This window comes from Protopterus annectens, chromosome 5.part0 (assembly GCF_019279795.1).
Source record: "Protopterus annectens isolate FY-2018-M chromosome 5.part0, PAN1.0, whole genome shotgun sequence".
In the NCBI taxonomy this organism is placed as follows: Eukaryota; Metazoa; Chordata; order Ceratodontiformes; family Protopteridae; genus Protopterus; species Protopterus annectens.
Window position 1 is genome coordinate 648,187,466 of NC_056735.1, and position 25,000 is coordinate 648,212,465.

The following is a 25,000-nucleotide window of genomic DNA, read 5'->3' on the forward strand; positions in this document are numbered from 1 at the left end:
GCAAATACAGAACTGACTTGCTGAAAGTAGTACCTTGAAAGACAATTTGCAAAACAAGCTGATTTTCTTGAAAATTTTAACTGGTACCAGTACTTAAATCTACTGCAGGAACACTGGTCAAAAGGTAGGAAATACATTTAATTAAGTTTTACACTCTGTTTGCACCAATAAAATTTGAATACTTATTACGTTTGTGAAGTCTACAGATGGAATTTGAAGGTAGCAGTTTAGCAGAAATACCATTTTTGGCAGAACTCAAATGATTGCAAATATGTGCTCTTGAGACAGTAGTCAAGAATTTATTAATTAAAGTGTTTATAACTGTTATCTAACATTTCCTACATTCATCTTGATTCCTTACTTAATTTGCCGAGATGTTAAAGGTTGCTACGGATACTGTTGGCTGTAAGCTGCGCTAGATGCGTGTTGCAGTAATTGCTTATTTATAGTATACATATTGTGACAAATGAAGAACACACCATCAACAATCACTGTTCTTTTCTGACGTTTTATCATGATACTGGTGTTAATGAAAGAAATAATTATGACAACAATTCTTGTTTTCATAATGTGCAGCAAATGAGACTTTTAATGAGAGATTGCTTTTCAGACAAATAATGCAGAGGTGTTCTCGGAGGGCAGTAAGCAGACTTTCTTACATTATTGATGTAACAGTAATTTTATAGGTTTTCTGAAAGTTATACACAAGTTCAGTTATTTGATTTTTCCCCTAAAAATCATGTTCTTTCAGAAAAAGTTATGCATTGTGTTCTTTGCCACAAAGATTATATATTTGTAGCAGTACATACATGTATTTGTGTGTGATGAAAATGCTGAGAGCAATTTTTATTTCAAGCCTTGCCAGTGATACTATTGTACTGAATGTATAACCAATACATACTAGCTTCATTTGATTCAAACCCTTCAAAAATGCTATGGATATGAAAGCTATTTGCCATATGCTTAAATATTACAGTGAGACTTCATGTCAGAACTGCAAGACCTGATACTGGGAATCTGGAAACTTAGAAAAAATAAACCTCATTTCAAACATAAACAGTGAAGTCTAAAAAGTGCTGCCTCACTTTTAAAGCATTTGAGCTGAGGGGCAGCTTAGCCTTTGCAGACCCCCAAAATGGCAGTTGTGGCCCTTGCACTTATGTTGCTTGTATGTAGTCCAATAATCCTGCACCTCTGGGTTGAGGAAAATCCCAAGAGACTGCAGCCTCAGAAATAATATATATTCCCCTATATCTACATTTGTAGTTCTGATATTCCAAGAATCTTGTTCATTGTCATTAGAACTTCAGGAAGCACCCATGTGATAAAATCTCTGTATAAAGTTAGTATGCTTAAGTGAGTGAGTGAATGAGTGAGTGAGTGTGTGTGTGTGTGTCTATATGTTGCATTAAAGTAAAGCTACTTTACAAAAAATGTAGTAGAACACTTGCAACTATTTCATTTTTTACTACTTCATAGCAAGTGTTGGTTTAACTCTGACAGTCAATTCTCCCCATTCTTAAACATTAAGAGCTCATGAGTGGGCCAGAAAGTAGGTGAGAGAGTGAAAGAATAATGTTGGGTCAGGATAAGTCACAAAGTAAATCCAGGAACAAACTTGTGCTATCACTCACCATGTGGTCATAAGTAAGTGAAACTGTTGCTCTGTATGGAATCCCAAATTACTGTTTATTAAAGATTTAGGAAACTTCTCCTGGGAGTTAACTTTAGCATAGTTTTATAAGTTGATATATTTTTGTGTACTTGAAAGTTACCCTTCCATTAAAGTGAACCCTGAACTTTTGAATCTGCCCTATACTGCTACATACTTGTTTAAGTAGCACCCACAGTGCTTGCACCACAGCCTTTCATTCTATTTACTGCCTCCCTCTGTGGATCTGCTGTGTTAAACTGAATACAGTGATTTGCAGTGTTTCTTTCCATCTCCAGATCCACAGTCATGACACAACCTCATTACACAGTTAGTTCTTTCCGGCCTTGTCTGTAGTCAGCCACTGTTTGCCAACTGTCTCAACAGTGCAAACTAGATGCCCAAAAGAAATGATGCACCAACATGGAAGGAAAGTGCTGTGAAACATTTGTTAAGAGATATAACCTACTTTGTGTAAGAGCTGAAGGTAGTTAAAAAGAGAGAGAGAGACATGGTGGGGGGGGGGGGGTTCAGCTTGGGTTGTCTCAATACCTCAAAACATATACAAATTGCATACGGCCAAAAAGAGGGGATCAGTGCAGATGTGTAACTGTTTTACTTAATATCATTATAAAGTGTGTGTGGTAAGTGAGATGTGACTTGTGAATCATCTTACTGAATTTCTCTTGATAGGTTTGGTACAGGACAGAAAACCCCATGTAAATAAAAGATTCATTAAATAATATGAGCATGATATGACATTCTAGGTGTAATGTAAGAACTATATACTAATCTATAATGTTATGTTCGCCTATCTCTTCTTCATTCTTGCTTGTTGGGTTCGGAACTGAGCATCAGTTCTGTCTCAGCCTAATACTAAAGCTCGAGAGCTTCCACTGGCTCAAGGCTATACCCTATCCCATCATGCTTAGGGAAGATAACTCAGATCTTGTTTGCCTCTAAACTAGATCAGGTGCTTCTCACTAGGCTCAGGCTAAACAAAATAATTTTTTGGATATTATTCGTTTATTTCTAAATAATTTATATATATATTGGTTGTTTGTGCTAATTGACAGTGGTTTTAGGTCTCAGCTGTGGTGAATACCTAAGTTTGTTGCTTGTTGTGTTTGTTGTGGCTGGCCGTCACTTTCGTTAGGCCTACAACTCCCTATCCCATCCTTTAAAACTTTACTTTACCTTTAATGAATTAAGTTAGAGGATTCATTTTTCTTTCTCCTTTCTGTCCATTTTGAGTCCATTTAAATTAGAGAGTAACTCTTTCCTTCTTTCTATCCTAAGAGGTTTTGTCATTTAAGTTAGAGATGTCTCCTCTGGCTAGAGGAGATCGTCGTTTTAGTTAGAGACCTCTCCTCTAGTCTGTTTCCCTCCCCTGCTTGAGTGTTAAAAAAAAAAAAAAGTAGAGTAGCAGTTATATAATTACTTTTTGTCATAGTCTGGTGTGTTTGATAGCTTTATAGCTTTTTGCTAGCCTTATTATCTCTATCATTAACCTAGTTTCTGGGCATTGTTCTTTGTTGTTGTTGTGGTTTTTTTCACTATGTCCAAGGAAGGAAAAGAAGTGAAGCAGTCAGGCTTCAAAAAGTGTGACTACTGTTCTCAGAAAATATCCTTAATGGATGGGCACACTAGTTGTGCCTACTGTTTAGGTGCAGTACACCTGCAAGACTCAGGTTCCATCTATCATGGATTCAGTTCTAGGGTACTGCAGGAACATAGAAACAAACTAATGATCAAGGGGTTGCTACCTTTTGCTGAGGTACTAGAAGGGAACCAGACCTCTTCCAAATCATCTCAATCCCCAAAATCTGACAAGTCTACAAAAATAACTTCTTCTTTGGCTCCTGCTTCTGAGTCAGCTAAAAAGCTGTGGAAGGATACGACTTTGGACCTGAATGCTTTTGGGCCCGAAAAGACTGCTCCTTCGGTTCCACTAGTTTTGCCGGAACTGACTAGGATCCACATACAGATCCAGTCCCCAACCTTGGAGCCAGTCTCCTCAGTTCCTCAGTCACCCATTTTACAGTCTGTGGCTGGCAGTGTAAAATCTTTAGCCCCATCCTGTTGATCATCCAGGAGTCTATCAGATGATGACGTGAAGTGGGTGGTCAAGAGGTTGCTTCGGACTCCGGCTCTAGCCAAGATCCTTTCGAGTTCAGCCCAAAAGGAATTGGAACCAACTTCTGCTACTGCCCCTTCTTCTATTCCTCCTCTCTGACCCGAGTGGTTTTGGAGCTGGAGTGCTTGGATATGTTTGTGGTGGAACCATCGGGTCCGAGACTCCCCCCAGGGTTTTTGGTCCCAACTTCTGCTCCAACCTCTTCGATACCATCTTCAGACAAAGGGTCTGGGAGCTGATGCTCCCCCCATCGAGTCTGGAGAGGAGAGTCAGATCGGACCTTTGTCGGATCCGAATCTACCTCTTGGGGCAATGGTGCAGGTGAGCTCGGAACCTACATCAGCCTCAGAGCCTACCTCCATGGTGCGAGAGGAGCTTCCTGGCTCTTCAGAGCCAGAGGCTTCCTTGGACCCAGGTCGTGGTGCCTTCGAGGTGATGAGGAGTGTGCTGTCACCCTTGATGTCTCCACTCTTGGATTCAAGCGCTCTTCCCCCAAAAGTGCCGGTGTCTGCCTTTCTACCATCCCTCCCCCACAGATGTAGAGACTCAATGCCCCAGGATGCCCCATTGGGTGAGTCCCTCCCTTCTGAAATTTCTCCAGAGGATCTCTCCAGGGAGGTACCTTGGAAGAGAGCATGTAAGAGGAAACATCTAGACTCCCCTGAGGAGTCTGTCACTTCAGATATGGACTTGGATGATTCAGAAGGGTCCCTGCAGTCACCCACTGAGGATGTCTCCTTCTCAGACATCTTAGAGATCCTGAAGCAGAGAGGTGGCTGGAAGAACCTCACCCCTTCTGAAGATGAGTCCATATACCTGGAGGCATTTTGTTCTCGACCCTCCACCTCTTGGGTGCCTCTGCCCTTTAACCAGCTCCTCAACGTTATTAATTGAAAGGAGTGGGGCTCTCCAGAATCCATGAAACCTGTTCCGAGGAGACCTAACTAATTTATAACTGCTCCATCAGACAAAGACTTTTTAACCAAAGGCATCCCAGTAGATGCTATGGTGGTGGGGGTGGCCACCAAAAAAGAGTTAGTTGAGACTTCTTCATCTGTCTATCCACCAAATAACGAGTCTTGAACAATGGACAGGTATGGGAAGTGGACATTCTTGTCAGTGGCTTTTACACTCAAATCACTGAACTATTTGACCCATTTTACCAGACTTCAGAGGGATCTCCTAAAGGAGCTAGAAGATACCCTCCAAGGGTCCACAGCTGGAAGGGTTCCAAACAAGGTGACCACCCAGCTTGCTACCTTAAATTCAGTAGTCAACTCCTCTATACAGCTCATTTCTTATGCAGCTGATGGTGCGACTAGGGCAGCTGGTACAGGAATTGTTGTGAGGCGGCATTCCTGGATGCACCTTTATGAGTTTGCTGAGCCCTTCAAGTCTTCCTTCACTAATGCCCCTTTTGATGGCTCGTCCTTGTTTGGGCCGGAAGTTAAAGAGACTCTGACCAGGTGTGAACAAGAGGGCGAAACTCTGTCTGCCATGGAAGTATGTTTTTCCCTCCTTACCAGGCCTTACCCCAAAGGCCAGAAGGGTGGGAAAATGTGGTTCCATAAATCTCAAAGAGCTTCAGCAGATGCACGTGGTGAATCTTCCCCCAGAGGCAGAGGGGGAAATAACAATGGAAGACACCGACCTCATGGCAGAAGGGGGCCAGAAAATCAGGGTGACAGAGATACATTCTCTGGCAGACCCTTCCAGCATTCCTGAAAGGAGACCTGCCTGTCCACCTCTGGAGGCATTTGGGGGCAGACTATCACTGTACCCAAAAGCCTAGCTAAATATCACTCAAGACAAATGGGTACAGTCAATAATATCCAGGGGATACAGCATACCCTTCTCCACCCCACCCCCAAAAACAAGATCAGTCCCAGACATTCCACCCTCTCAAAGGGATCAAGCAACTCTAGAGATACAAAAGTTGCTAAGAAAAACAGTCATGCAAGAAGTCTCCACAGACCAAACTGGATCTGGAACTTACTCAAGGTTCTTTTTAGTTCCAAAACAAACAGTAGACTGGAGACCCATCTTGCATCTCAGCAGGCTGAACAAGCCCATAAAAAATCAAAGTTCTGGATGGTGACACTGCAGTCTATACTTCCCTTTCTGGGAAAAGACAATTGGATGTGCTCACCTGATCTTCAGGATGTGTACTACCATATAAAAATGGGCAGGCCATCCAGGAGACATCTATGTTTCCGACTGAGAGCCAGTCATTACCAATTCTGAGCTCTGCCCTTTGGTCTCACTACAGCCTCTAGAGTGTTTAACAAATGCATGGCAGTAGTCATGGCTCACTTGAGGCATCTAGGATTCTGGATGTTTCCATACTTAGTTGACTGGCTCCTGACCGCCACCACCAAGCATCTACTAATCAAGGCAAGAGACACCACCATTCATCTTTGCTCAGAACTGGGCATTACCATAAATTACAAAAAAATCTGCCTTGTTGCCATCACAGCATTATAGGAGCAGACATAAATACAGTAGACATGGTAGCAAAATTGCCTCACGACAGGGTACAGACACTGTGACATCACGTTCCATCTTGCTTTCAAATAAAAATGTACAGGCAAAGTTGATTCTAAAGGTCTTGGGCACTATGGCCGCTGCTATAACATTAGTACTGCTGGGACGCCTACATATGAGAGTCCTACAGTGGCTTCTCTTCGCTCAATGGTCCATGCAAGAGTTACCCATGTCTCACAAGATCTTCATTGCAGACTCCTGCAAGAAAGACCTACATTGGTGGCTTCATTCCATGCAGATAACTCTAGGCAGGTTGCTTGCTCTCCTCCAACCAGTAGCCACAGTGACCACGGACACTTCCCAGATAGGGTGGAGGGGCATTATCTGGGAAAGGCCATCCAAGGAACTTGGCAGGAACATGAGTACCACTTGCACGTCAATGTCCTAGAGATGAGAGTGGTGCTTCTGGCATTGCAGGCATCCCAGAACTCTCTTCCACCAGGTATGACTGCAATACAGACAGACAACATGTCGATGGTGTGGTATATCAACAAACAAGGTGGAACCAAATCCTACCTCCTGTGTCGAGAGGCTCAAAGAGTATGGCAGGGGGCAATCTCTTCTCAATGTTTTCTGACTGCAGTGCATATTCCGGGGAAATCCAACATGATAGTGGACAAATTGAGCAGAGCAATTCTAATGCCTCATGAGTGGTCCCTAAAATAAGAAATTGCAAACCAGATTTTTCGCAAGTAGGACCAGCCTTGCGACAACCTGTTTGCCACATCCACGAACACCAAATGCAGCAGCTACCTTGCCCTAATTCCCCCCACCTGGGGGAGTCACCAGGGTATGCGCTCATTCACAATTGGCCCCCGGGACTCCTTTTTTGCCTTTTCCCCATTCCCTTTAATCCCCAAAGTTCTACAGAAAGCCAAATAATTGAGTTGCAGGTTAATACTCATCGCTCCATACTGGCCTCATCTGATCTGGTTTCCTTTCCAATGGCCCCATCTCTGAGAAGAGCCGTGAATTCTGGACCCGGTACCAGATCTTCTGACTCATCAGTCAGGAATGCTCCATCCCTCTATCCAGACCCTCAAACTGGCAGCTTGGCTGCTCCACTTCCAATCTTAGCCAGGCTTCCAGACATATACCCTGCAGTGAGTCATATTCTAATTTCAACTCACAACTAGAAAGCTTTATGCTAGCAAATGGAAAAGATTTTCTTGTTGGGCTTCTAAAAATCACGTAACCCCCTTCACAGCCCCCGTAAGTACAATTTTAGATTTCTTAACAGAAATTTTCAATGAAGGCACAGCAGCAGCTACCATACAAGTACAATTAGCCACCATATCTGAGTACCACATAAGAGACATGGGATCAAATATAATGTCGCACAGATTATGCAAAGCTTTCCTGAGAGGTACATTCATACTAAGGCCTCCAATAAGGGAACCACCAACTCCTTGGGATGTCAGTTTGGTACTGTCTACTTTAATTCTCCCACCATACGAACCAGCTTCCTCTTGCCAACTAAAATTTCTAACCTGGAAAACAGCTTTTCTGGTAGCCATTACTTCAGCTAGGAGGGTTTTGTAACTTCAAGCTCAGTCAATACACCCTCCCTACTTAGTTTTTCACAAAGACAGAGTCTCTCTCTTAGAACAAATCCTTTGTTCCTTCCCAAAGTATGTTCTGGAACCAACTTAAATCAGTCCATTGACCTGCCTGTTTTCTTTCCAAACTATGGCAACAAGGGAGAATATTTGCTACACCAATTGGACGTACACAGACAGTTATGCTTTTACTTGCATAGAACAAAGGAATTTAGAAAATCTGACCAGTTATTCATTTCCCCCTCAGATAACAGAAAGGTGCACCAATATCAAAAGTTACCTTGTCAAAATGGCTTACTGACACTATTACCCACACATATAATTCTCAACATAAACAACTGCCAGGAAGATTAGAGGCCACTCAACAAGAGCTATGTCAACGTCAACCACCTTTCAGACCAGATTACATATGGATTCAATCTGTGCTGCAGCCACATGGGTCAAACCTCATACCTTTATTGCTTATTACAAAGTAGATGTGGCCTTCTGGAACAGTGCGTCCTTTAGTTCCACTGTTCTGAACAGTTTATTCTCTTGAGCCACCCAAGAAAGAAGGTGCTAGGGATGCTGTCCCAACCAGCAAGAATGAAGGCGAGATAGGACAACATAACATTAAGAAGTTATGTACTCACCATAGCGTTCCATGTTTGTTGTCCATAGTCTCACCTTCATTCTTGCATCCCACCCTCTTTCCCCCAACCTTTGCTCCTGGAGGATCAAGAGGAAATTTTTATTGGTTGCAAATTGTGTTATCTGCTTTCCTTTTTGCCTCTTGAGGCATAGGCTAATAACTATTACCATTGGGATTTTGTATATAAATTCAAATGCGTTACTATTTTGCAAACAAGATCTGGGTTATCTTCCCTAGGCATGATGGGATAGGGTATAGCCTCAAGCCAGTGGAAGCTCTTGAGCTTTAGTATTAGGCCAATTCAGAACCGATGCTTGGTTCCGAACCCAACCAGCAAAATGAAGGCGAGATTATCGGCAACAAACATGGAATGTTATGCTGAATACATAACTTCTTATTTCCATTTAGCAAAAATGACTCAAATGTGGCTTGTATTGTACGATCGAAAAAAAAGGACAAACTTTGAAACAAACACAGAGCGGAGAAATATGTGTAGTAATCAAGTTGGTTAAGATGCATATCAATTAAACAAGACAGTTATTCATACAGGATCCTTTCACAGTTCAGTATTTTCTGTCATGTGTTTAGCAACAGATGAGAAACCACAATTTAATTTTTCAAAAGAGGGAGGCTGCTTTTTATTTACCAAAAACAGGATTTTTTTTTAAATTTTCTAATGTTTTACCAAGCAAATAGTATTCTTAAACAAACTTTTCATTTTATAATTTTAATAAGAATAACAGATTTTCTGATTTTTTTAATCTCTGAGTGAATGTGATGATATAGCAGTAGAATGGCTGAAAGGTTTCCCAATATTTCTATAAACTGCTCATTCATATTTGTTTTGTTCAAATTATAGGATATCGTTTATGATGTAGTCTGCTGAAGTTATCAGAGAACAAAAAGTTAACTGTTTTTGCATATATTCAAAAGTTTGTCTCCATAAAAATGGTTGCTCCTATTATTAATTACTCATATACCAAGTGAACAACACACTGAAAAATGAAACATATTTTGAAAACTAACATATGATGAATCTCATTCAGTTCTGTCAACACTACCTTAAGTCCATAAATATTGCATAACTACAAATTACAACTGGATTACAAAAAAAAAAAAATAGACATGAAACACAAATCAGATCTGAAAGTGTGGCTGCAAAATCCAAAATTAAAAAAGTAAGAAATAATACAAAACACGAATGGTTATGATAATGTTTGCAAAGTAGACTGGATGTTGCAATTCATGTTCTTATTACAGCATACAAAACAATCCTCCCTAGCATGTCAAGCCTGTATTAGTGATGCTGCAGGATGCTCCACTCTACTTCTCCTGCTCAGCTTGTCACAGGTGTGGGCTCAGCCAAAGGGGATAGGATCGTGAACACTATAGAAACCTGAGCAGCGGTCAGCTGAGGGCATGCAAATGGGAGGCGGGGCATGTGTTGTTTTTCAGCGTTTATACAGTGGTTTTGCACTTGAATAAATCATTTACTGTTTCACTTGTGTTTTTGTTCTCATGCACTACTGTCCCATATATATGAAGTCTAAGAAATAAAGCAGATCATCTCTCTCTTTATCTAAAAAAATTACAGATTGAACATAGTCCATTTTATGTTAGTTTTCTGGCTAAAATGGCATTGTACAGCTTTCCAGTTTTGCCTGTCTCAATGTTTTGAAATCCAGCAGTTTTTAGGAGTTTGCTGTATTCACATGTTGTCCTTTCCATTCCAGCTGTGGCAATCAACATCATCAGAGTGAACAAAAGGCTTTGAAACGGCCCACTTTTGTGTTCGTTCATTACTGTTTCAATTATCAGGATGGCACCTCCTAAGCAAAAGATTAGTTGAAACGTAAGAATAAAGAACTATTTTTAAAAGCTGACTTTAATTAATTGCATCATTTTGGCCTTATTGACATGGTATTCATACTTGCAGTTGTATATTGGCACACTCTGTACAATAAAGTTACATGTTAATAGGCAGAATAGCATATATATACATATATATATATATATATATATATATATATATATATATATATGTGTGTGTGTGTGTGTGTTTTCTTAAAATAATTGACAGAACCAGTTGTTGAGTTTCCTGATGTTAACACAAACATTGACACATCAATACGCATGCACCAGGCAATAATCTCTGCACATGCAAAATTAAAAAAAAAAAAAAATTGTTTTCTGTGTGTGTGTGTGTGTGTGTGTGTGTGTGTGTGTGTGTGTGTGTGAGTGTGTGGGAGGGGGGCTTTGCCCCTACACTTCCTGCTAATTATAGACACTAACTCCATGATCATATAAAACAAAAAACACCAAACCAAAATGATGATCCAGTTTAACTACAAACGAACGCCACTCTCCAAAATGTTTTTAGCACTTTCATCCACCTTTTATTTTACGTGAACTTCTTCAGAAACATAGGAAATGACACAAGTAGTGACTTAAATACAAAATGTTACAGGAAATGATCTCACTGTTATACAATTAAAAACTCCATGATCACACAGTAATGGGAAAAGGGCATATTCCTCAGCCATAAGAATTATGCAATCTTGCAAACTTTCAACGATCTGCTTAGTCAACCAAATTGTGTTGACTAAACAGATGTCAACTAACAAATTTACTTCCCCATTCATCTCTCTCTCTCTCTCTCTCTATATATATATATATATATATATATATATATATATATGAGTAAAAACCAAAACAGAAGGCAGAATGCAAACAACTGTAAAAACGTTGACAAATTCCAGATGGAAACTGTACTAGAATAGAAACTTGTTTATTCCATATAAAAAAGTGAGCGCTTTCACGGTGTAACCAACACCGCTTCATCAGACGAACAAGACTCATCGCACAAAGTTTAAATATAAGGAAATATCACAATCAATCCAATTAATCAATTATCCAGACAGGAAGTAAAACATTTAAAAACATCTAACATTGACATTCTCTAGTAAAAACTCTAATGAATCGTATCAAACAAACCCATCATTGTTAAACGCTCATAAAAACTGGCAAAAACAGAAATTAAAATTAAAATTGATCTACGAAACAGCAAGTGCTGAAAATACTATGACTGGTGTATCGTAACTGAATATCAAATATTCTATGATCTAAATTATGTGGTATGTTAAATTGTAAGGGGAATGATCCAGCCTAACAGCTAACAATGGCTTGTAAAAGACTGTGAAATAAGCAGTAACTATACAGAATCTAAACATGTGATCTGGTATATTTGACGAAATAAAATAAAATATATAAAAGTATGTGAGAATATATAAAAAATCTAAACAATGTATATGGGCTGTAATAAATATGTGAAAAATGTAAAAAATGTAAAAAAATGTATGTTGTTCACTTACGTTTCCTAGTTAAAAGATGTGGTTTTAAAGATACCTGCTCATTCATGCCCCTACCTCTATGGGAGGCTAGTCTGAAAATCCAATTCATCTCAGCTTCCTCTGTGCTGTTAACTATGTTCCCTAACCGCAAATTCTCAGGTTCTATATGTAGAACCTGGAACAGAAATGTATGTTCAGGACCTTCTTGAAGTAAATGTTTAGCCAAGGCACTATATTCCTGTTTACGAGCATAACAATAATAGTGATCCCTGATCCTTTCACGCAGTGTCCTGTTAGTTTTGCCCACGTAAAATTGAAAACAGATCACACAATGGGCAACATAAACTACATTCTTAGTGTAGCAATTACTATTGCACCTAATTTCCCAAAGACGTCCTGTATCTGGATGCTTAAAATAGTGTGACTCATCTATATGAGCACACTGAGGGCAATTCCCACATTTCTGAGTTGCTTCCAGACCATTCATATTGATATACTTATTGGATTGTCCAACATTTGCATGACATAATACTTGTTTTAGATTCTTCATATTTCTATATACAAACTTAGGTTCATCACCTACTAGATTTTTAACTTTGTCATCAACTATTAGTATATTCCAATTTTCAGAGATAGCTTTCTGTACTACATATCTATTCTGACTAAAAGGTAATACAACAGGCAATATACCTTGATTCTTTGCAGTATTATATGTTTCACTCTCTTTTCTGGAGAAATATTGTTTAGCCCGTGTTAACCTTAGTGCATCAATATTCATATATGCTCTCGAAATTTCTTCAGTATTGTAACCCCTCTGATTAAATCCTTTCTCAAGTTCATGCAATTCATGTGTAAAGTCTGAATCAAGACAAGACAGTCTTGATATTCTCATGGCTTGTCCTCTAATGATGTTGGGGAATATCTTGGGGTTATGCATGCTATTGCGGTGTAGGTAGGCGGGCCTATAACATGATTTTCGATATACCTGAGTGAAAAGTGCACCGCCAGATCTGAAAATGTTTACATCCAAAAAATGTATCGAATCTGCAGAAGAATCCATGGTGAATTTTAAAAAAGACCCTAGATTGTTAAGGGTTTCAAAAAACAAATGGAGGGAGCTGGAGCTACCCCTCCAAAGGAAAAATAAATCATCTACAAATCTTCTGTAGAATAAGATATGTGTATCAGATGTAATGTAGATCTTTTCGAATGCAACCATCACAAGATTGGCATAGCTATTGGCACAACTAGTGCCCATAGCTACTCCCTTCCTTTGTCTATAACAGGTTTCATTGAATAAGAATATATTATTTTCTAGGACAATTTCCATTAGAAGACATAAAAGGTCTCTCTTGGTCACATTTAAGTTCCCCGTATTTAACATGAGTTGTCTAATGGAACTGATACCTTCATCATTAGGAATGCATGTAAACAGGGACACAACGTCCATGGTCACAAGGAGCACATTATTGAGATTGTCTAGTTTCTCTAAGCATACAAATAAATCACGTAAAAAATGCTCAGTGTCTCTGAGTACATACGTATAAGATCTTAGTATGTTCTTCAACTCACCATCCAAAAATATGGATATGGGTTCTGTTAACCACCCAGAACCAGAAACTATGGGTCTAAATTCGGGTTGAAACAAGTTTTTGTGTACTTTTGGTAGGCCAGTTATTGTGGGTATCAAAGGAAATTCCACTAGAAAGTACTTATATAATTCATCAGGGATCAAACCCATACATTTGCATTCATAAAGTGTAGAAAAAATATTCTGTTGTAGAAAGAAAACCTGTTATTTGTTGATGACCTCATAGGAAGAATTATCAAGCATCTGTATCATTTTATTAACATAGTACTCAGTATCTAACACTACCACAGGCCCACCCTTGTCTGCAGGCCTAATTATGATACTTTCATTATGACTTAATTCATGCAAAGCTAGCCTTTCAGGTTTGGTTAAATTATTATGTTGAATAGCATTGGCAAAAGTGATATCTCTGTAAATAGCATTCTCTACAGCCTTTACAAAAGTTTCTACATTTGGTGGTAAATGTGGCATAAAAGTACTTTTGCAGCGCAAATCGCTGTTAGACTTTGTAAGTACATTGTTATGAGTAAACGGCAGTTTCAACGCTACATTACGAGTGAACATACGAAGAGATAAGATGGCTTGGCTAACGTCCATATTGGACGTTGGTACAAAAGTCATACCTTTATTTAGTAAGTCCATTTCAGCTGTGGATAATTTATGTTTAGAGATGTTCAAGACTAAAGATCCGGATTCCAGAACTTTTGCAAGGTTTGTTGTTGAGAGTAAAGGGGCATCTCTTTCTTTTTCGCTCCCTTCACATTGTCTAGTTCCAATGATCTTTTCCGCCCTGCTCTTATCGGAAACGGTGCTTCTAAAAAATGTTCTTTATCTTCTTTGCCCATTTGTATTTTTCGTCGCACCACACTGGATAAAGTATGCGTGTTATTTCTGGAGTTGTCATTGTCCAGATTAGTGGTAAAACAAGACACCAACTCATTCGGTGTAGTGTAGAGCGATTTGGATGATTCCGGTGAAACTACGTCTCATACTGTGACGCTGGAAGCAGTCTCTTCAGACCTTGTGACGTCATCACACTTGTTGCTCTGTACGGTGTCACTGTTAGAAGCTTCCATCCGTTTAGCTTCTCGTGTGTCTTCAGGAATTGTAGTTCCTAGTTGTTGGTTAAGTGAGGTTGCAACATTGAAGAATTCAGAACTTGCATTAAGGGGACGATTGGTTCTTCTGTTGGTCTTTTGGTTTTGATTGGAGACCTGACCAATCCTGTTGTTATGGTTATTATTATTAGAACGCTGTCCAGAATTAACAGTATTATGCCTTGGCCATACAAAGACATTGTGTCTGGAAAAGTCTCCAATGTCCCTCAAAAGTTTTTTCTTTTTTTGCTCAATGAGATTGTTCTCATACCTTATAACTCTGTCAATAAGTTCTTGCATGAAGAGGTCAGTTTGTTCTCGACCATGCAAGTTGTTGAGCTTGTCATGAGATGTCATAATACTTTCACATAAATCATGTTCAATTGGCTGAAAAAACTCAATCAAGAGTTTAATGTATGAATAACTGGCTTCTAAATTAATTTTCTGCCATTCAAGGAGCAAGGTAGGATACAAGTTACCGTAGGTAGGCATCGTTAGGATTCTTAAGCCTCTCGGCACAACCTTATTGCTCAAACAAGCTTCCATATGGAAGCGTTGGGCTTGTAAGCGTTTAAAGCGGTATAGGTCGTTTTCAATATCTTTTTTTATTGTTCTTACCGCTTGTTCATTTGCCCTTGGAGTTTCAACATCAGCGACTGTCCTAGATTTATCCAGCAACATAAGTGGATTGACATTGTCATTAAGAATATTCTTTAGCCTTCCCGACTGTAGGCTGTTAATTACCCCATGGTTAGGGGGAGAATTGTGGCATTCGAGTCCTTCCATGAATCCCGTAGAGAAAATGTTCACAAACACCCGTAGTACAAAACACGTAGCCCAAAAATGAGTAAAAACCAAAACAGAAGGCAGAATGCAAACAGCTGTAAAAATGTTGACAAATTCCAGATGGAAACTGTACTAGAATAGAAACTTGTTTATTCCATATAAAAAAGTGAGCGCTTTCACGGTGTAATCAACACCGCTTCATCAGACGAACAAGACTCATCGCACAAAGTTTAAATATAAGGAAATATCACAATCAATCCAATTAATCAATTATCCAGACAGGAAATAAAACATTTAAAAACATCTAACATTGACATTCTCTAATAAAAACTCTAATGAATTGTATCAAACAAACCCATCATTGTTAAACGCTCATAAAAATTGGCAAAAACAGAAATTAAAATTAAAATTGATCTACAAAACAGCAAGTGTTGAAAATACTATGACTGGTGTATCGTAACTGCATATCAAATATTCTATGATCTAAATTATGTGGTATGTTAAACTGTAAGGGGAATGATCCAGCCTAACAGCTAACAATGGCTTGTAAAAGACTGTGAAATAAGCAGTAACTATACAGAATCTAAACATGTGATCCGGTATATTTGACGAAATAAAATAAAATATATAAAAAGTATGTGAGAATATATAAAAAATCTAAACAATGTATATGGGCTGTAATAAATATGTAAAAAATGTAAAAAAATGTATGTTGTTCACTTACGTTTCCTAGTTAAAAGATGTGGTTTTAAAGATATCTGCTCATTCATGCTCCTACCTCTATGGGAGACTAGTCTGAAAATCCAATTCATCTCAGCTTCCTCTGTGCTGTTAACTATGTTCCCTAACCACAAATTCTCAGGTTCTATATGTAGAACCTGGAACAGAAATGTATGTTCAGGACCTTCTTGAAGTAAATGTTTAGCAAGGCACTATATTGCTGTTTACGAGCATAACAATAATAGTGATCCCTGATCCTTTCACGCAGTGTCCTGTTAGTTTTGCCCACGTAAAATTGAAAACAGATCACACAATGGGCAACATAAACTACATTCTTAGTGTAGCAATTACTATTGCACCTAATTTCCCAAAGATGTCCTGTATCTGGATGCTTAAAATAGTGTGACTCATCTATATGAGCACACTGAGGGCAATTCCCACATTTCTGAGTTGCTTCCAGACCATTCATATTGATATACTTATTGGATTGTCCAACATTTGCATGACATAATACTTGTTTTAGATTCTTCATATTTCTATATACAAACTTAGGTTCATCACCTACTAGATTTTTAACTTTGTCGTCAACTATTAGTATATTCCAATTTTCAGAGATAGCTTTCTGTACTACATATCTATTCTGACTAAAAGGTAATACAACAGGCAATATACCTTGATTCTTTGCAGTATTATAAGTTAAACTACTACTTTCACTCTCTTTTCTGGAGAAATATGGTTTAGCCCGTGTTAACCTTAGTGCATCAATATTCATATATGCTCTCGAAATTTCTTCAGTATTGTAACCCCTCTGATTAAATCCTTTCTCAAGTTCATGCAATTCATGTGTAAAGTCTGAATCAAGACAAGACAGTCTTGATATTCTCATGGCTTGTCCTCTAATGATGTTGGGGAATATCTTGGGGTTATGCATGCTATTGCGGTGTAGGTAGGCGGGCCTATAACATGATTTTCAATATACCTGAGTGAAAAGTGCACCGCCAGATCTGAAAATGTTTACATCCAAAAAATGTATCGAATCTGCAGAAGAATCCATGGTGAATTTTAAAAAAGACCCTAGATTGTTAAGGGTTTCAAAAAACAAATGGAGGGAGCTGGAGCTACCCCTCCAAAGGAAAAATAAATCATCTACAAATCTTCTATAGAATAAGATATGTGTATCAGATGTAATGTAGATCTTTTCGAATGCAACCATCACAAGATTGGCATAGCTATTGGCACAACTAGTGCCCATAGCTACTCCCTTCCTTTGTCTATAACAGGTTTCTTTGAATAAGAATATATTATTTTCTAGGACGATTTCCATTAGAAGACATAAAAGGTCTATCTTGGTCACATTTAGGTTCCCCGTATTTAACAATTGTTGTCTAATGGAACTGATACCGTCATCATTAGGAATGCATGTAAACAGGGACACAACGTCCATGGTCACAAGGAGCACATTATTGAGATTGTCTAGTTTCTCTAAGCATACAAATAAATCATGTAAAAAATGCTTAGTGTCTCTGGGTACATACGTATAAGATCTTAGTATGTTCTTCAACTCACCATCCAAAAATAAAAGGGAACTATTATGCATTTTTTCACATTTTTCTATGTCTCTGGCACCAGTTGCTTGTCTGTGTCAGGATTGTGAAGGGTATCTGTGTCTTTAGAGGATTCAGTAAGCATGCCTTGTTTGTAATCATCTGCAAACTTGGTCAGCCAGAGTCCCCAAATGTTTGCCTAACCTTAAGAGAAGTAGATGCCAAAAAGAAAAGTCCCCTGTGGGGCTCCACTCATGGCTTGTCTCTTTGTGGATGTGAATTCCCCCATCCTTACTTCTTGTGAGCCAGGTGGCTATGCATTGAGAGACATATGGGTTTAACTTTAATTTTGTAAGAGTATTTACAATGCCCGAGTATGCAATGTTTTACCATTGTCCATAACTTAAGTGAGGTTTTCAAAGAAGTCCATCACGTTAAGGAGGCATGACCTGCCTTTGAAAAGAAAATAACTGGGTAAGGGTCCTGTGTCTGTTGGTTTCCTATGTCATTGTTTATTGGATTCATGATAATTCTTTCCATGGCCTTGCATATTTAACTAGGCAGACTTATGGGTCTGTAGTTGGGTCCATAGAAGGCCTCCCCCTCTTGTGTAGAGGGATAACCTTTGCAGTTCTCCATTTAATTGGCATGAAGCCTATCAGGTGGCTATGGTTAAACAGAGATTCTAGTGGACCTGATAGGACATGTTTCACGCTATTCAGGAAGCACCACAGCAGGATAGAGCAATAGACATTCAAATTAAGGAAAAAACTGTGGAACGGGAAGAAATTGGGCAGTTGCCATATGAACATCCTTTGGAGCCTTCCACAGGAAACCATTATAAACATTCACTTGAAGTTGAACAGCAAGGAAAGGAACAGGAAACTGTCGCAACTCTGACACAATCAATGTTGAGGAGTGATAGGCTAGGGGGTTCCCATATGACAGAGCAATGGATGACACAGGATGAAAATGAAGAGAATCTGCCATAGGAAGATGGTATAGAACTCTCTATAGAATGCCCGTAGGAAATGGAGAACAAAAAAAGAGATAGTTGCTTTATTTAATAGAGATAGATACACACATTAAGGTCAATGAAGGACTAGACTGCAGAAGGTCAAAAAACCCAAAAAGGTAGAAGTTTGATAAAACAAATGACTACAATAATTGGGACTGTCCATAGAGATCCATGCGGTAAAACAGAAGTAAACAGGATATATTACTGTGCAGCTAAATTAATAACATAAAAGTCTACCACAAGAACACAGGGTAGTAAAGGAGAGGAAGGAGAGAAATCGAATACTGTCATGGAAGTATCGAATAGAGAAAACTATAAAGCAACTAAGACAAGAAGTGTCACTGTTAGAAGAGTATAGAAGAGGGAACAGATCAACAAAAATATTCAGAAATATAGAAGTGGTAAAAGCAATGTGCAGTATTATAATGGATCAGGATTTATCATGCACGATCACAAATAATAAACCAAAATATCAGCACAGGTAGAAAAACTTGGAAGATACACAGATGAATATAAAGGAAAAGTACAAAATAAGCATTTCATTGATGACCTCAAGAATTCTATAGAGAACTGGGAAACAAGACAAAAGGAATTGAAAGATAACCCAAAAAAGAAGAAATATATACATTTTGGAGAAGTATCTATGAAGATATTGTGGAATATAACAAAGATGCTAGATGGATAGAAGAAGTAAAAGAAAGAATAAGAAGTTCAAAGGTACAGGATATGAAATGGGATGAAGTAATGGCCAGCGAAATTGAGATAAAGTTAAGAAAAGCCTCCATTTGGAAAACCTCAGGCCCAGATGCCGTTCCTAACATCTGGCTAAAAGTATTAACATCTATGCATGAAGATTTAGCCATGAGTAAGAACTATTTATATGCACACCCCAAACAAATACCAACTTGGTTAACAACAGGAAAAACAATGCTCCTACGTAAGAGTGAACCTGCAAGTCATCCTAAAAATTTCAGAGCAATAACTTGCCTTCCATCGATGTATAAACTATACACTGGAATTGATGTCGACAGAGTTTATAGTCATTTAGAAGAAAATTAAATCATGGCAATAGAAAAATGGGTAATAAAAGAAAGTCATATGGAACAAAGGAGCATCTGTTGCTAAATAAAGTTGTAATGGAGAATTGTAAAAAGGGGAAGAATCTTAGTATGGCATTGACTGACTACAAAAAGCATTTGATAGTATCCAACACTCATGAATAAAAGAGTGCTTAAAAATGTATAAGATACACCCTACACTAATCAACTACATTACAGTGATCATGAAACAGTGGCAGATCACTTTGCAATTAAGCCATGATAAAGGACAAATTATTATTCCAGGGATAAAAATTCAAAGGGGGATATTCCAGGGTGACTCTCTGTCACCACTGTTATTCTGTATTGCCCTTAGCCTATTTAACTGTCTACTTAACAGATTAGGCCATGGCTATAATTTGGCTCCTAGAAAACAACAAAGTGGAAAGACAACTTATCTTCTCTTTGTCGATGATTTGAAACTGTATAGCTCATCAGATGAGGAACTGAAAACACAGCTGCAAGTAGTCAAAACATTTTCAAATGATATAAGAATGTCATTTGGTCTTGATAAATGTGCTAAAGCAACCTTTAAATCAGGAACATTGCAGCACCAAGAAAACATCAGTTTGGGACAAGAATGTGATATAAAAGAACTTGAGCAAGAGGGAGTGTATACATATTTGGGAATTCATGAAGGATCAACAATAAAGTATGAACAAATGCAAATAAAACTTAGTAAAGAACATTTTAGAAGACTGAAATTAATCCTGAAAGCAACATTTTCAGCTAGGAAAAAAATTCAAGCTATAAACCAATTTGCTCTTCCTGTCTTAATTTACAGTTTTGGAAGGATTGACTGGCCCCAAAAGGTGTTGGATAGATTAGACAGGAAAACAAGAATGATGCTACATGCTTATCATATGATTTATAAAAATTAGTGCATACCAAGATTATATATTCCCCGTTCTGAGGAGGTATGGGCCTCCTTGAAATTGATTACATGTATAGATCTGCAATCGTGGGACTGTACACATATCTGCTGACCTCACAAGTCCCAAACATAGTGAAAGTTTTGAAATATGAGGAGAACAAATTTAAAATTACTTCCCTTCTCAGTCTAGCAGAAACATTGTCAAGTAGGAATGGAAATCAAACCAAAAGTAGATAAAAATCAGGCAGCAACTGAATGTGCCAAAAGATAAAAGAAAGAATATAAGGTGGAGGATAAGATGAGAAGGCAAGAAATGTGAAAAATACATAAATATAGTTGCAAGTATAGAAAACTCCTGAAAGAACTTCATATTGATCAGGATCAAATGCAGGAATGGTTAAGGGGAAATTAATTCAAACCAAAAGATGAAAGGTTAATATTGGCGGCCCAAGATTGTGGGTTTCGTACACGTTGGTTTACAAAGTCCATTGAACATGTGGGAGAAACAGACAAATGTAGGTTTTGTAAAAAAGAATTGGAAACAGTCTCACACCTTGTTTCTGGTTGTGACATACTAATGGCAGAAGGATTGTATACTGAAAGGCATAATAATTTGGAAAGACTGTTGCAATGGAGATTATGCAAACATTATAATACTGAAGTAGCTGAAAGACACTGGAAACATGAGCTGCAAAGCATCATAGAAAATGATGGTCTACATCATATGGGATCATCTATTACCAATAGTTCAAAAGATAGATGCAAGAAAACCAGATAGAGTGGTCCACAAAAAGAAGAAAAAAGCAGGATTGATCATTGAAATCATTACACCTAGTGACTGCAGTGTCTTGCATACAGCGAGCCACAAAGTCATAAAATATCAAGATTTGCAGCCAGAAACAGGAACAGTGTGGAAAAAAGATACCTAGACAGTTCCAATAGCAGTAGGAGCAACAGGTTTTATAAAAAAAAGAATTTACAATCATATTTAGATATGTTATGAATACATGTAACTCCATATGAATTGCAGAAGAAGTAATTACTGGACACATTGTGGGTGCTGCAAAGAACACTTTTGGCTGACATCAAAGATTGAAACAATATTAATTTCATGACCTTTAATCATACTTTAACTTAGGAATGGGCCCCATTCCCATCATGGTATTAGAAACCCAAAAGATTTTGAGAAATTAAAAAATGACAGAAGCATCTTGGGATATTATTAGGGTCCTTCGAAGCAGTGTTCTTAGTCATTGTAAACACAATGAGGACCTTTTCTCCAGTAATAGTCTGTGGAGAAAAAGATGGATGGTATTTCTTGGGGGTTTACAGGAGATATAGGAGATAAAATTAGAGCTAAATTTATTGGCCAGCAGGTTTGCTTTATCATTTGGCTCTGTATAGGTGGTTCCAATCACCACTAGTTCAGTACATATTTGGTTGCTGCCTTTAAGGTTGCAAAACATAAAAGAAAGCCTTATGGGTGTCCTTAGCTTGGGAGGCTTTACACCTTTATTTGAATTATCACCTAAGACACAGGCAAACATGCATTCATATTAAAACAAAAACCTTATTAACATATTCACAGTTGCAAACATTATACATCACATATATTCTTTTGAATCATTTTCATCAATTCAACATTATATAAATTGACCAACTCCTGCCTTCCCTTACACCTCATTCATCCTCCAATCCATTATTCTGCATGAATTCTTCCTAGAATTGCCATGTTTTTCTAAGTAATTTGCTTCCTACCATTTTCTAAAGATCCTACTTCCGATTCTTTTATCTCTGTTACAGTATTCAATACTTCAAGTACAGCTGGTTTAGACTTTCCCCTGGGATTCGTTAATGCCTACACTAAGTGTACACCATTCTGACAGAACAGACAACACAAATATAACTCACACCTTCTTCCTCCTAATTTTAGTTTTCCTACTGATTTTCCTGCAGCCTTAAATATCGACGGGGAGTCATAAAGGTTACCACAAAGTGCAGAGTACATGTACATTTAGTGCAATCTTTCTGAGTGACTACAAATTGCAAAAAATGTGGAAGGGATGTTCTTGAATGCATATTGTGTGCATTTAGAGTAGACATTAATGACTCCGACCCTTTCTAGTAATTGCTTTTTTGTCAGCCACCAGAATTTAACAAGGCCTTGCTTTGTCTAGGCAATTTAAATCTTGTATCCCAGCTCAAGAAATAATTTCAATAGTTATACCTATTTTATCGCACATTATTTCTGACAGAGTACTCTGTAGGGAATTTTTCAAGTCTGCCAACTCATTACATTCCCAAAAACATATGCTCTCAATTGCATCTTTCTTTCCCATCACACTTCCAACATTTGCCATCTACCTGAGGAAAAAGTATTTGTCGTCTGCTTGGAAAACAAAAATACATATGCAAACACCTCAAAGCAGAGATCCTAAATCTTCTACACTTTGTTGCATATTTGGGAGCCACACATATATGCCTTCCCATTGTTTCCCTGTGAATAGCTTATCCATTCTCTCTTCCTCATCTTTTCTAACCCTCCATACCTCCCAACCATACTGAATTACTCGGTTTTTACTGAGTTTTGGGGTCCAAATAATGGGTGCAATGATTCCTGAGTAGCAACCCTTCATTTACGATTTTTTTCCCAGCTTTTTTCATTTTTGTTTTCTTTCGAGTTTGAGCTGACGTCATTACGCGTGCAATGAGATCAGCTTGTCAGAATTGAGCTCAAGGGCTCATGTGCATGCACTTCCGGGTGACTGCTACTGTTTGAATGGATTTCTGGCTGTCTGCAAGTGGAAAGTGCAGCATGGGTATGGTACTGCAGAGCTAGGCATTTATTTTTATTTCCAGAGCTTCATAATGGATTTATTTCAGGGTATTTCTTTTGGAGTGGTGTGGGTCTGAGTTTGTATTTTCAGAGGTGTGTGTGTGTGTGTGTGTGTGTGTGTGTGTGTGTGTGTGTGTGTGTGTGTGTGTGTGTGTGTGTGTGTGTGTGTGTGTGTGTGTGTGTGTGTGTGTGTGTGTGTGTGTGTGTGTGTGTGTGAAAATGCCCCCAGCTGAATACACCTGGTGGCTAGAGATACTCAGGCTCAAACCCTGTACCTTGGGCACAGGTAAAAAAAAAAGAGCCTAAAGTCCCTAGTCACCACCACTTATGAATTTATGCTTCATATTTTTTTTCACTTCCTCATTAAATCTGTGTTTTTTCAGGATTTTTGTGGCAAATCACTGATGGATTGAATTCACTAAATAATGACAGGCATTTGAATTTCAGACTTCATATCTTCAGAAAATAAATGGTAACACAAAACCTTTTATTCTAGCAATTTTCTAAGTTTATAAGACCAGTATTTGAATGTTGCCCCTATTTGGAGGCTGTATTTGCCCCATTATTGGCTTTGTCCAGATTTATTGTGCTAAGAGGTTGAGAGCTATGGTAAGAAGTGAGAATTGAATTCTGTATTCCCCCATTATTGGCTTTGTTCAGGTTTTTTGTGCTAAGACGTTGAGAGCAATGGTGAGAAGTGAGAAATGAATTCACTAAATGATAGCCATTTAAGTTTCAGTCTTCCTATCTTTCAAGACAGTGCTGATTTAGCATAGTGGTATGTTACTCTGACTGTAGCCATCGCACATATGAATGTATACCTCTATATGTATATATATATATATATATATATATATATATATATATATATATATATATATATATATATATATATATACATACACACACACACACACACACATATATATATATATATGTATATATGCATATATATATATATATTGTGTGTGTGTGTGTGTGTGTGTGCATGTGTGTGTGAGTAGAATTTTATGATGGAAATGTTTTGAATTGGGCAGTTTTGTCATTATTGGTTCATGCATTTTGTTTCATTGCCTACTGGAAAAATGTTCAAACAATAAATTTAAAATGCGCTCTGACTTAAGTCTAACAAGTGTGCTGTATTATACAAGGAATATAATTTAATAAAGTCAGGAAGGTTTATCAAAGAATGCATGCATGTTTCTTGCTTTGTGTGCAAGGGGCCTATGATTTGAAAACAACCCAGAGGTAATCTTTATCCACCACTGGCCAGAAGCATTTTCTTTGATGTGGTATGGGTTTCAATGCTGTTTCAATGGATGTGAGTTTCAAGGGCAGAGAAGTTTTAATGCCAAGTCTATTTTTATTGTGCGACAGTATTGCTTTGTTTAGCAGATATCTATTAGTGTTTGTACATTGTGCTATAAAATGTAAAAATAAAATCCAAATAATTATTGTAGAAGCTAAGCAGTATGCACACATTAGTGTTTATGGTAAATGAGCCACAATAACCAGGTAATGGGACATTGGAATGGCTGTAGGGGGACTCTGGTGCATATTTTGGT

General features: G+C 38.1%; 1 protein-coding gene and 1 long non-coding RNA gene across 3 annotated transcripts in view; both read right to left on the bottom strand.

The window, feature by feature from the left end:
* Nucleotides 1–554: 554 nt before the first annotated feature.
* Nucleotides 555–4,498, bottom strand: LOC122802730. Its single transcript, XR_006364972.1, has 2 exons — nucleotides 3,551–4,498; nucleotides 555–3,498 (listed from the first exon to the last, which is right to left on the bottom strand). It is a non-coding gene; the product is annotated as an uncharacterized LOC122802730 (long non-coding RNA).
* Nucleotides 4,499–9,233: 4,735 nt separating this feature from the next.
* Nucleotides 9,234–25,000, bottom strand: part of LOC122802729 (acetylserotonin O-methyltransferase-like) — a 357,415-nt gene continuing 341,648 nt past the window's right edge. For both annotated transcript variants that reach the window (XM_044072491.1, XM_044072490.1), the window contains one exon: nucleotides 9,234–10,351. In XM_044072491.1, coding sequence (XP_043928426.1) covers nucleotides 10,134–10,351 — 218 coding nt within the window. In that variant the 3' untranslated portion in view covers nucleotides 9,234–10,133. The remainder of the gene's footprint in view (nucleotides 10,352–25,000) is intronic.